General features: G+C 43.2%; 1 protein-coding gene across 1 annotated transcript in view; it reads right to left on the reverse strand.

Annotated features, from left to right (window-relative positions):
• The window catches only part of Ints7 (integrator complex subunit 7), a 57,617-nt gene that overhangs the window by 17,972 nt on the left and 25,813 nt on the right, over positions 1–13,832 (reverse strand). The window contains exons 8-11 of the mRNA XM_038349213.1: positions 9,924–10,041; positions 6,312–6,446; positions 4,953–5,050; positions 1,542–1,781 (exon numbers count right to left, since the gene is read on the reverse strand). Of these exons, the coding sequence (XP_038205141.1) occupies positions 1,542–1,781; positions 4,953–5,050; positions 6,312–6,446; positions 9,924–10,041 (591 nt within the window). The remainder of the gene's footprint in view (positions 1–1,541; positions 1,782–4,952; positions 5,051–6,311; positions 6,447–9,923; positions 10,042–13,832) is intronic.

Consider the following 13,832-nt stretch of genomic DNA (forward strand, 5'->3'; position numbering starts at 1 on the left):
GAAACCTTGGAACACTCAGCCCTAAACGGGACGTCACTATCAAATCTTAGGGCTCAGGGTACCCTTGGAAGAGGAGGCAGAAGAGTAGCAGTCAGAGGGGACGGAGGGCTCCGAGGAGACAACCCTCTACATCAGAAGGCGCAAAGCTCATGCGAACTCAGAGACTGAGGGAACATGACAGGGTCTCGTGGGTTTGCACTGTGTCCTCTACATATGGATTATGGTTAGTGCTTTTATGGGATTCCTGAGTGAGCAGTGGGTTTCCGATTCTTGTGTCTTCTCTTGGGCTCTTTTGCTTTTATTTGCTTGTCCTGCCCAACTCCACTGTGTTGGTTTATCATATCATAGTGCATCATAATCCCTTAGCAGCCTGTTTTCTAATGAGACAGAAAGAGAGTGGACCCAGATGGGAGGGAAATGGGGAAGGAACAGGAAGAGTAGAGGGAGGGGAAACGTAAACAATATATTATGTGAGAAAAAAAAATCTACTTTCAATAAAAGGAAAAACAAACAAACTTGGCCCAATGCTTCTTTGTATGTATCACTGATCCCTGTTGTGGTCACCGTATGATGTCCCCCCATGACCACTGCCAGTGAGTTCTCAGGTAACCGCTTCTGACAGCCCATGGTGAAGTGGGTGTCAACCCTCCATAGAGGCTCGAGAAAGTCCTCTCATTCTGCTTCCCACCTTACAGCTTCCATGCACTGTACAGCAACGCTCAGCCTTGGAGACTGCCATTGCTCTGTCCCTTTCTAAATCTCCTCGTCCTGATATCACAGCATCGAAGCCTGAACTGAGTGACAAGCAGCTAGAGAGGTCCTGTAATGGAAAACTAATCTGGTTGAGTTTATGTTCACTATTGAATTTTAAACATTTTCTAAGTTCATAATAGTGTTTGTGTTTGTATGCAGCTGAGGTTACCCTTGAACTCCAGCCCTCCACCTCCTAAAATGCTAAGATTATGGGCATGTTCCAACCATGTCTAGCTAAGAAAACTGTTTTAATCCTAGACGTGGCTTCTAAACCAAATCAAAGTACAGGCTCAGTATTTCTATTGGAAGTGCTTGTGACCAAATGTGTTTCAGATCCAGGGAATTTTAGCACACTCTGCTCACTGACTGTCCTTACTCAGAAGTCCAAAGGCGCTCACAAAGTTTTGGCTTCTGAGCAGTTCAGATGCTAGACTCCTTTCGACTTGTAGAACAAGTTCCTGGTAACTAGTTGGATGCAGAAACTCACAACTGTAATCCCAGCTGGCACTTGTGAGTCTGAGGCAAGAGAACTGTCATGAGTTCAAGGTCTGCCTGGGCTACAGTCAGACCCTGTCTCAGAAGAAACCAACAAATGAGCAAGAGCTCCTGGTACTGTCCTGTTCTAAATACTTCTGTGGTGCTGAGATGGAAGCCAGGGCCTTCCACATGCCGAGCACTGCTGCACCGACATGATGACTCTGACCTGCCATTTGCTTGCGCTGGCATTCTGAAGTGCCCAGCAGACTGGCTCCTAGTCATTTACAGCAGGTTTAAAAGCGGTTCTTTACCAGAAGTTCCTGTTGCTTGTCCGTGGCTGATCGTCCAATCACCCTGTAGAGTTCCACAAGGTCACCAAGCATTCCATCACCCAGTACTGGCAGCTGCATGGCAATGGATGCCAGGCAGTGGCACATGAGGATCCGGGCAGTATCATGAGAGCTGTGCAGCTGAGTTAGTAGAGTGTCGACCACTGACCGGCTCAGATGAGGCCGGCCCTTGGCCAGCTTTACCATACAGTTTAGAGCAATCTGCACACCAAAGAGAAAACAAACTGGTTATTGGCTGAGGTTATTAGTAGAGGGGCTGCCTAACATCTTCACATTTGATTTCAACGGTGGTCTCATCTCACCTTTTATGAACCTTTTAAATATATTTTTAATGGTTTCCATACTTAAGACGAAAATTTCCAGGCATGATGGCACACACCTTAAATCCCAGCAAGCATGAGGCAGAAGCAAGCAGCAGATCTCAATAGATCTGACACCAACCTGGTGTACTTAGTGAGTTCTAGAACAGTCACGGCTATATAGAAACCCTGTCTCAAAAAAAAAAAAAAAAAAAGGTGGAAAAAAAAACCCGTTTAAAAGATATACTCTTACTATGTAATCTGGCTGGCTTAGAACTTACTCTGTAGATCAGGCCTCCCTCAAACTCAGTGTGGGGAAAAGGGAACCCTCACTCACTGTGTAGCATTGTAGACTGGTTCAGCCACTCCCTGGCAGATGCCCAAAGGACTCAGTACTCTACCCTTGGACACCTTCTCAGCCAGTCACTGCTTCTCTGTTCACAGCAGCTGAGAAATGGAACAGAAGCGTGGTGTATACACGCTACCAAATGCTACTCAGCTGTAAAGAAAACGACATCCTGAACTTCACAGGTAAAGGGATGGCACAGGATCATATCGAGTGAGAAACTGAGACCATAAAGACCAACACTGCATGCTCTCATCTGAGGCGTCTAGCCCCAATCCTTCACAAGTGAGCACAGACCCTGGAGAAACTACAGAGAGGAGAATAACAGGATACAGTGGTCTGATCAAGAATAGGAAATTTCAGGAAATCCTGAAATAGAAAACAGGGGGTGAGGTGCTCTGGTCAGGGAGAAGCAAGAATAGGTAACAGTCTCCCTAGGGAAAACACACCGACTGGTTGGTTACTGAGTACCAAAGACCAGTCCTGAGTGAGCAGACTGCATTTATATATTTAGGAATATACATATAAAATATATAATAATTTCTATATATAAACATATGCATATTCCTAATAAATTTATATATACTATAATTCTTATATATTCCTAAATATAGAAATATATATGTGCATGCACCAACAATTAATGAAAATAGGCCATGTAAATTATCCACCTAAATAAAACAAAACAGAAAAACGTACAATACATGTAAGCCTGTGTATAAAAATACACACTAACTTCCAAAGTACTCAGTTACGACACCTATGAACCACAGCAACAACCAACAGGGTTCAATATACCTAGGGTGCAATAGTGGCATATCCACCTTTTCAGTTCCTACTGGTTCTCTAATTAAACTTGAGACCCTTCAACAAGAGGGAAACCCAGCCGACTACCCAGCTAGCAAAGTCACGTACCTTGGATGAGAACCTATAACCACCACTTTACTAAACCAGCATAATCCCTAACTACCTTTCAATAGCCTTATACCCACAGATAAGAGTGGTCCTCACCACTCACCAAGAGAACGTCTCTTTACAACAGAAACAACAACAAAAACAACAATCAAAATGCAGTTATGGACCCAATCTCAATGGATACATCTACAACTACCACACCTAGAGCTCAGAGAACACTGAAAGACAGGTGGAATGAGAACTAAGTGCCAGCGGATCAGGAAGTTGCTATAAGAATGTATCCCCTAAGAAGGTCAGAATCTACACCCATGAAGTCTCACCAACATGCCTGCCTAAACATGACCTGAACAGGGACAACAACACCAGACATGCTAACACAAAACGGGAAAAGTCCAGGAGGCCTCAGCCCTACACCTAAACCTATAGCCGCTTAAGGAATGCTGAGAGCAAGAGAAATACTCGCCCCCAGGTAAGAGCACACCAATCGGTTATCTAATGCCAAATGGTCAGCCTTGAAAAGACACACATAAGTGACATTATACATATGTGCATGCACCAGCAATTAATGAAAAATAGAGGCCAGAAATTCTGAAGAGAACAGGAGGGTATGCGGGAGGTTTGGAGGGGGAAAGGAAAGGGAGAAATAGTGTAATTATATTATAATCTCAAAAATAAAATTAGTAACAACAACACAAAGACAAAGCTTACTGACACAGCTACTTTGCTAACAGGGATCCAGTTTCCATCTTCTGAGCTGGAATTACAGGTGGCCACCACATCACCCTGACATTCATATGAGTTCTTGTGTGCAAAGCAAACACTGTAACTGCTACGCCATCTCCCCAGGCCCTAAAGGTGAAAATTCTTAAAGGGACTAAATCGTCTATGCTCTGGACACTAATAAATGCTTAGACATTGATGGCTAGTAATTTCACCTGGTTTTTATTTCATGGTCTTATCAGGGGTACCTCAGATTACAACGTGTAAAGGACCTGGAGTTCTGCCTATGTATGTTGCCAGTGAACACCACAAGAGTTCACAGCAATTTAATTAACCGCTCACAACAAGATGCAGCAAGTCTCATATTTCTATTTTGACTTCCTTTTGGGCTATTACCAATCAAACCAAGCTAGGCATGGTAGAACATGCTTCTAATTCCAACGTTGTGGAGTGCAGGGATGGAAGAACGGTTTCAGATTCAAGGTAATCCTGGGCTACATACATAGTAAGTTCCAGACCAGCCTGAGCTACAAAGTGACTTTCTTTTTGTAGGTGGAGGCTGGATTTCAAGACAGGGTTTCTCTGTGTAGCCCTGGCTGTCCTGAAACTCACTCTGTAGACCAGGCTGGCCTGGCCACCTGCTTCTGCCTCCCAAGTGCTGGGATTAAAGGCGTGTGCCACCGCGCAGCCATAGTGACAATTTCAAGACAGGGTTTCTCCAGGTAACAGCTCTGGCCGTCTTGGAACTTGCAGAGCAGGCTGGTCTTGAGATCCGCCTGCCTCTGCCTCCTGAGTGCTGGGATCACAGGGGTTGCCACCACCACCAGGCTAATAGTGACAATTTTCAAAGTGAAGGCCAATGGCAAATGTTTAAACCAGGGGATGACAAACTATGACCTGTGGGCTAAGTCTAGGTCTCTACTTGTATCAGAGCAGTGGCATCATCGCCTCCAACCTTCATTTTGTTCATGCTGCTTCTGCCCTGTAACGGTATGACTGAGGAGCTATGACAGAGTCGGTGGCCTGTGTCTTAGGGATTATTCCTAGTGAAGCTATGGAAACAGGAAGCATACTAAGTGATGCCATTTTCACCTTCACAGTGGATTGAGCACCGGGGCTGTCATCCTGACTACAAAGAACCAGAAGGGATTCCAAGCCAAAGACAGCGTCTTGCTCCAGTGACAAGAGATCTGGAAGAAAACACTGGATTTTAGGGTGATCAGAAGAGGATGAGCACACACACACACACACATACAGACACACACCCACACACACACAGAGAAAGATACATCAAGTCTAAGACAGGAAACAAAGATGTAAACCTAACTTTCCTGGAGAGAGAAAGAATGATCAAAATATGAATATCCTGTATGAAAAATTTAAAAAATAACTTTGCAAAAGCACATTGTTTCTGAAATATAAAGATTACCTTCAGATATCTTCTTTAACTCCACTGCATTATTGACGATTATAAAATATTCACATTAAATCAACAGGTAAAGTCACGAAGTTATAAATCACGAGAACCTGAAATATTACTACCAGTTCAAGTAAGGAAAACACTGGGAGCAAAGACCCATGCTCCATCAGACATATGTATTTTCAGTTAGTCTAACAGCCTTCAGCTTCTTGTGAAAGTCAGCCACTCTTACAAAGTCCTGGTCCTAAGAAGCAAGCTCTGGGTGTGTCTTGCAGCTGCAGCACCACACCACCAAACACTTGAAGGTCCCTGAGCTGTAAACACCACAGGTAACTTAGGTCACTGAGAATGTACTGCGGTTTCCTATGCATCGCATACAAGAAATATTTTTTACTAGACTTGGTTATTCAAATCAACCAAATGGTTGAGAATGTTTCCCAAGTTACTGTAGGACCTTGGCAAACCGTGAAGAATCACTGGGACTAGGAGCACACACTGCTGAGGCAGGAGGAGGAATGGTGAGCTTGTGGCCCCCAAAAAGGTCAGCATGAACACTGTTCAAAATGCACATCCCATTCTTGAATGCAGGCATGAAGAATTTCTAGTCTTGTAGTTAAAATGGTGCCAGGAAGATAATACAATATACCCTCCTTATTTGTGCAAGTCAGCTCAATGTTGCATGTCCTTAGAGATGAGTTCTATGAAAATGCAATCATGTTCCTGGAGAGCTCAACCACCACTAACTGAAAGCACTTGCCACCTGGATAATCTGAGAACCTTTCCAGTTGCTGTGTAGTGAATCGTATGCGGGCTATCCCTGTCCCCAGCACCACACACCACAGTAAACAGAGGAAGGAACCGGGCAATGCTCAGGCAGACATTCCAACCCCACAGTGCAATCACAAGTGCTCACACGGTCAGGCTGCCCTAGGACACTTGCATTACAACACTGTAGATGGGTGCAACTGCACATCAGTGCACACAGGCTGAGACCACATCCACAGAGCCCTGTCCAGACTGGGCGCACTTACCTTTCTCTTGACAAGACACGGTTATATTAGTCAGCACTCTCACTCCATGAGCCGCGATGCCCCTGTTGCTATGGTAACAGCACTCTTGGGCTAATTTGACTAAATCGGAAGATCTGGGGGAAGAACCGACATTTCCTAAAGGAGCATAAAAAAGCAACATAGATTAAAATTCATTCATATGGTTCAAGAAAGCAGTCATCTTGGAGGTTCAATTTTTTTTGTTTTATGAGAAAATTTCTAGTAAGCTAACAGTATTTTCTGCCTCAACTCTATTAACAATACAACATGACCATTTCCTCGTGCTTCATGGAGGTAAAGTAGGGGTGTGCCATCCATTTTTCAATGATTGCATTTAAAATCAATATAGGACTTTCCCCATAAAAAAATTAATGAAAATTGACTGAGAAACAGCACAGAAGCCAAGACAACTGCAGACTGCATTACTGGAGCTGGATTCTCATCCAAACGGATGACCCACTGTCATCATCCTCTCAGATACAGCAAGGTCACAGAAGAACACTGTGCTTGCTTTTTCTTGCCCCAAACTGCTGGTTTTACCTCAAAAGGTTCACATAAGAATCCATGCCATGATCACACATGCAGCGGTCAAGGATACAGGGATTCTGTGAATCAACCCTAGTTTTACACAAGAAACCAGTTCAAAGACTTCCAGTAGCCATTAGCAGGGTCATAAAACTAGCTAACCACACGAAACTCTTCCACACTATCTCTTAAAACTCAGATTCCCAAGTCTGTGTTTAAGTCCTACACAGTAGATATTTTAATTTACAAGTCTGAAGCTCTTGGTTGTAAGTGGGTGAGCCTCAAGAAAAATCAGATCTCTATCTTCCTCATTCCTCTTTTGACTCCTGCCCACTTCAACTTGTCTCTCACACCAAGAGGACCTCATTTCTTGAGTATGAAGTTGACACTGTTGAAAATTACAAGAGGCATGAGCCAAGGCAGTTCCAGACAATGTAAGACATGGAACCACTTACTGACTGGATTTGACAATACTAGTTAACTAAAATCCTTGTGCTTTAAGATAGACAAAATATTACAAATCGAAACTACAGATTCTTTTTCAGAATTGTGGAAAATGAACTCCTAGAATGAGCTATTCTTTCTTGCCCATGTGATGTTTTATAACTTGATTTTTTCCCCTCTATTAAAATTTACTGTAAGAAAATTTGTGATGAGGGAGGCAGAAAAGCCCAGAGGAAACAGACGCTTCTCTCAGTCTAAGCCAGCATAACTACTGCTGACTTTTACGATACTCCCTGTATAACTTTAGTACCCTTTATGCACACCTATGGAACCTGAGATTCTATCCATCACAAGGATATGCAGATATTGGCCATTATCATGCTTTTAAGGCATAAGATCTATTTTATTTTTATTTTATCTACCTACCTACATACCTACCTACCTATTTATTTATTTTGAGACAGAGTCTTTTTATCCCTGGCTGTCCTGAACTCAGAGAGATTCCCCTGCCTCTCGGCTTCCCAAGTGTTAGAGTTAAAGGTATGCACCATCATGCTTGGTGATTTTTTTTTAAAAAAAATTTTAATTATAATTCATTCAATTCTCCTAAGCAAAGTCACATGGTTCCAGTGGGAAAGATGTTACCTGTCAGCTAAAAAACTAAGAGTAACTGATTTAAAAAGAATAATTTTCCAGGGAATGGTGACCCATGCCTTTATTCCAGTACTCAGGAGGCAGAGGCAGGCAGATCTCTGTGAGTCTAAGGCCAACCTGGTCTACAGAGTGAGTTCCAGAACAGCCAGGGCCACACAGAGAAACCCTGTCTTAAAAACTCAAGGAAAAACAAAACAAAAGAATTATTTATTGGAAGCATACTGGATACTGATGTGCCATTCATAGAGAAAGCTATGACAATCTCTCCCACCCTGTGTGATTTTCTTGCTTTATTTTTATCAAGGGTTACTTATTTTTCACACCTAGCTGGGCTTGGCCATATGACCTGCTTTGGCTTATAAGGCAGTGAATGAAACACAGCACTAGCTGAGAGTTAAATAAAGGAGAAAGAACCCTCAGGCCCCTCAGCTAAAAGCCTTCAGCTAAAAGCCTTCACTTTCTAGAACCTTTAGGGGGTTCAATGACCTCTTTCTTTCACTGGAGTGACCTATCAGACATTCTGCATATCAGATATTTATATTATGATTCAGAACAGTAGCAAAATTACAGTAGCAAGAAAAATTATCTTATTGTTGGTGTCACCACAACATGAGGAACATTAAAGGTCGCAGTGTTAGGAAGGCTGAGAACCACTGCTCTCGACCATTAATGAGGTGACCTTTGACTATCCAGTCCCATCGAGTCTCCAGAGTTCTGTGCCATGAGCGACTCTGGAGACACCAGAACTACTGGTGGAATCCAATTAAAACTGCTGACTGACGGAAGAGGTGTGAAGATGGCATGACAGCTTTAAACCACAGAATCGTGTAGACCTTGTTATACAGAACAGGTGACAGCAAGTAGCTCACAGGGCCACTAGAAAGACTGCAACCCTAAGGTTGGAACATGGAAGGAGAGGCTAAAGAACAGCCGAGATCAAAGCCCCCAGACCCATACATAATCCATCCAACACATATGCCACACTGTTGGTTCTAGGTCACGGTTTATACAGACGCACACGCTCCATGGCAGTTCCTTGCAGAAACTGAATGTCTCATGTTCACCGTCGATGACCATAATGAATTCTCTCATACTTCCACTTATTACCGGTACCCAATTCAGTCTGTTGTGTGGTGTAGGAGGTCCTTCTGTTTGTGTGTTGCTTTCATTGGTAAATGAAAAAAGAAACCGCCTTGGCCTAGTTGATAGGGCAGAACTTAGGTAGGCGGGAGAAAACAGAACTGAATTCTGGGAGGAAGAAAGCAGAGTCAGAGAACTGCCACAGAGCCGCCAGGTCAGACATGCTGAATCTTTCCTGGTAAGTTACAACCTCATGGTGATATACAGATTATTAGAAATGGGTTAAATCAAGATGTGAGAGATAGCCAATAAGAGGCTAGAACTATACAGGGAAACCCTGTCTCGAAAAACAAAAAAAACAAAAAAAACAACAAAAAAAACACAACAACAACAAAAAAGAGGCTAGAACTAATGGACCAAGCAGTGATTTGATTAATACAATTTCTGTGTGATTATTTCGGGGGCTAACCTAGCTGGGTGGCCGGGACGAACAAAGGGGCCTCCTGGTGACAGCTGTGGGAACTATTCGTCCCAGCCACATGTGGATCAGCACAGCAAAGGAGAGGCCAGACACCCAGAGAGCAACAGAAACATCACGCTTTCCGTTTCTGTCAGACGTGTGGCAGGAACTCCCTTTACCCAACAAACTACCCATGTAGTCATGACTGGAACAAGTAAGTGTACATTAGAGTCATCTAATTCAGTTCAAATCAACGGATTAGAAAGGTAAGCAGTCCCTCCCTAGGTCTTAATAAGCGCAGGCCTGATCCAGGCACAGGTTTCTATTACCATAGGTGCTAGTAAGATGCCATCCCCAATAAATCCTTAGCACGCGACAGCCGCAAAGGGAAGTCTTCACAGAGAGGAATCCTCCCATCGCCTCTGCCGTACCTGGAACCACACTGAAGTAATGTCTGATGGCGATCGTCCCTGACAGCGTGGAGAGGACAGACAGCATCCCCAGTTTCAAGCTGTCATACGGAGTCTGGAGCGCACATTCACAGAGTGCCTGAAAGCAAGGGAGAAGTGAACATAAAATCTAACACATCAACACATGCCTATTTCTATACTCTCAAACTTATCTAAGTTTGCTAGCTTAAAAAAAAAGGCATTTTTTTTCCATGATAAAAAACAAAACAGGTAAAACTATAAAAAAAAAAAAAAACCAAAACAGGTAAAACTATAAAATCCCTTAGAGGACCCTCTGAAGATGTGATAATCTACAACAGAAAAAAGACAAGAGTAAAAATCAGGGACATCCAGAGAACGCAGTGTGGTAGCAAGGATAACGTCAGTATTAGTCCGTCTATCTTTTCCTCTTTGTTCTTTTTTTCTGATTACAGTTTCCCAGCGCTGAGGTTAAACAAGTGTTTTACTGCTGAGTTCCCACTCCACTCCACACTGGCCCATTCCTAACAACTGTGTTGTACTAATGTGAATTACTAATAAAGGGGCACTGGGTATGGGCGCTACCTTCTCAACAATTCAGTACATGAAAAACTTGCTGGTCTCAGGTTGGCCTGGCCACCACTCTGCTAACAGCAGCAGCCTGGGTGCTGCACAAACATGACGTAGATCTTTTTCTCACTGCAGAGAACTAGGGCTGTGTCACCACCCTTCTGCCCAGTGGCCGTCAGAACTGGCATTGGGACCCATCAGAACCACAGAACTTCATACTGGATAAGGGGATGGTTAGTACAGAGGAAGCACACGTCACAGAATGGGAAGACAATGTGGGCATAACACGCGAATGTCAGGAAAGGGAAGGGGCAGCGGCTGTGTTGATGCATTAAAAATCCAAAGTGACGAAGGTGGAAAAGATGGTTTAGTATTATGAATACTGGTGGCCTTTTTAAATGTCTCAACAAGAGTAACAGGGAAACAGATCTAAAGGCAAATATATAAAAGAGAAGAGGAAGTAATTTACAAATAACTGCTTTTGAAGTCCAAATGAAACACTTTTAAAAGCGACTACTGCTTAAAACTATAGTTTTACTTTATTATTTATTCAAATCCTTACAGCATTCCCACTCATTTACTCTGACATTGCCTGCACCGCCTTGCCCTGTACTGTGCTCATTAATTGTAGGTTAGGGTGCCAGAAGATACAAACTACATCTTGTTTTAGTATGTATACCAGTTATGCCTTAAAGTTCTATCTGTGTGTAGAAGACATTTAACCTTTTGTAACTATTAATATGACAAGTGAGGTATTTTATGTATTTTTTAAAAAGAATTCTATCATTTGAAAAACTGAAGAGAAAACATGAGAAAATGTATACTGTGATGGAATGACTTACAATACTACCATCTTATCCGTTGTGGAGCAACTTTATCAGATACTTACCATGGTCTCAGCAAATACAAAAGGTCTCACAGCTTCACTGATCCAAACTGGGAAAAAACCCAGCTCCCCAGAGCAAATCATGGAGTGCCTCAGAGATACCATGTCAATCACATTTCAATGATAAAATATGGTTCAATATCTAGTTCAAGGACATTCCCTATACTTCTCACCAGGATCATTTTTAATATCCGCAGAGGGGTCAAACAATCGATTCTCTTTAAGTGGAATCTCTTTCTCGCTCACCCTATTCCCTTTCTCCTGATGATCTAGTCTGAATCCCCCTCTATTCTGGCTCAACTCCCTGCTCCAGCAGAGGCCCTGTGTGGAATTTGCTGTCCTTTGCATCAGTCTCTAAATGCAGGTCCCTTCTCTATCCTGAATGGGACTGGCCACCAGGGACGTGTTCCAGAAACATTTTATAAAAAGATCATAATCAGAGTTGGTGAGAAGGCTTAGGAAGAAAGGGCACGTGCCAGCAAGACTGACGACCTGAGTTCAAGCCCCAGAACCCACAGTGGAAGGAGGTAACCCAATTCCTGGACGTTATCCTGACCTCTACATTCATGCCATGGCATAAGAGCTTTCACCCAAATACATATTTTAAAAGGCTACATTTCTTATAATCCCACCTATATAGTCTATGTAACAAAACTGTTTTAACTTTATTATTATGTGCGTACATACGTGTGTAACATGTAGGATGGACGTGTCACAGCACACGTCTGAAGGTGAGAGGTCAACTTGGGAGGGTCTGTTCTCACCTTCTACCTTTATGCAAGTGCTGGGGGCTGAACTCAGGTTGTCAGAGTTACAAGACAACTGCTTTATGCACTGGGGCAGACATCAAATTGGGTATTATCAGGGGTTGGAGAAAGACTGGCTGTAGAGACAGATCTGAGGAAGAAGTAGAGAGAAGAAAATGTTATGTATTTCAGTCTGTAGCAGTGGCAAAAGAAATGAATAAGCGTATAAAAAAGGCATCAAATTGTGGACCCAGAAAGCAATCTATAAATAAATTATACCACAGTAAGTTTTAAAAATGCATTCCAAATTAATGGCAATGATAATATCACACAGCATAATTTATAGGATACAGTCAACATGTGAAACAGGAAATTGATAGCTTTAAGTGTTTTCATTATTAAGCAAGAAGAATGAAAATAAAACACTTGAAAAGCACAAGAAAGCCAAGTTCCCGGCAAGTGCAGGCCGTGTGGAACACAGTACAGCACACTGGGTGTGCATGTTCAATCCAACCCCAGCATTGTCCAAACCAACCAACCAGAAAGGAGGCAACAGGAGGGCACACTCAGACAATAGTAAGAATAAAGTAACTGTACTATAAACTGAAACATTACGAGCTTCAGAGAGATGACTCTCATGCAACTGACTCACAAGGAGGCAGGAAATACCACAGCAATGACCAGAGTAATGGGAAATGTTCTCAGAATGCTTCCTAGATAGTCTCAGACTCGGTGAATTTAAGGCACATTAGCTACACCCTGAGGGAACAGAAATCTTCTGTGCTGGTTTCCAGCTGTTACAGAGCATGGAAAGAGAAAGCACCCAGCTCGTTTTAATAAGACTGTGTAGTCCCAACTCTAAAATCTACCAAAGTCCAGGAAAAGCAACGGTTCAAAATTTCCTTGCTCACCATATAGCTTTTCAGACAGCCTTAGAAACATGTTTGCCTATATCCAGGCGGTGGTGGCAAACACTTTCAAAGATCTCTGTGAGTACAAGACCAGCCTGGTCCACAAAATGGGTTCCAGGACAGCCAGGGCTATACAGAGAAACCTTGTTTTAAAACAAACCCAGGTGGGGTGGAGGGAAGGTGGGGAGAGGGGGAAGGAGAGGAGGAAGGGGGAACTAGGATTGGCATGTAAAACAAACAAAAAAACAAATAAGAAAAACCACAAGGAAGGTGAGAAGGAAGGAGGGAGGGATGGAGGGAGGGATGGAGGGAAGGAGGAGAGAGGGAGGGAGGGAGGGAAGGGAGGGAGGGAGGAAGGAAGGAAGGAAGGAAGGAAGGAAGGAAGGAAGGAAGGAAGAAGCACACTGCTGCTCTCAAATGTCTCAACCCCCTGGCAATCCTCTGCTTCCGAGTGCACTGTGTTTCTGCTTCTGCAAACCTCTCTTTCCTCGCATTCTCATCCAAGCACAATCATTATTTTTTCCTAATTAACAAAAATGAATAAATAGGGTTGGTGAGACGCTCAGTGGTCAGACACATACCCTCAAGCCTCATGACAGGACTTCAATCCCTGGAACCCTCATGGTGAAAGGAGAGAATCAATTCCCACAGGTCACTGTCCTCTGACGTCCATGTGCACACACGTGCTCACCCTCCCAAACAGACAAGTACAAAAGAGAATGAGTAAAACTACAGGTGTTCTGTTTTGTTTTTCTAAGTTGGTACCATTTGTCTCCCTGCCCAGCTTCAGGAGCTCCAT

The sequence above is a fragment of the Arvicola amphibius genome, chromosome 12, assembly GCF_903992535.2.
Source record: "Arvicola amphibius chromosome 12, mArvAmp1.2, whole genome shotgun sequence".
Classification (NCBI taxonomy): Eukaryota; Metazoa; Chordata; class Mammalia; order Rodentia; family Cricetidae; genus Arvicola; species Arvicola amphibius.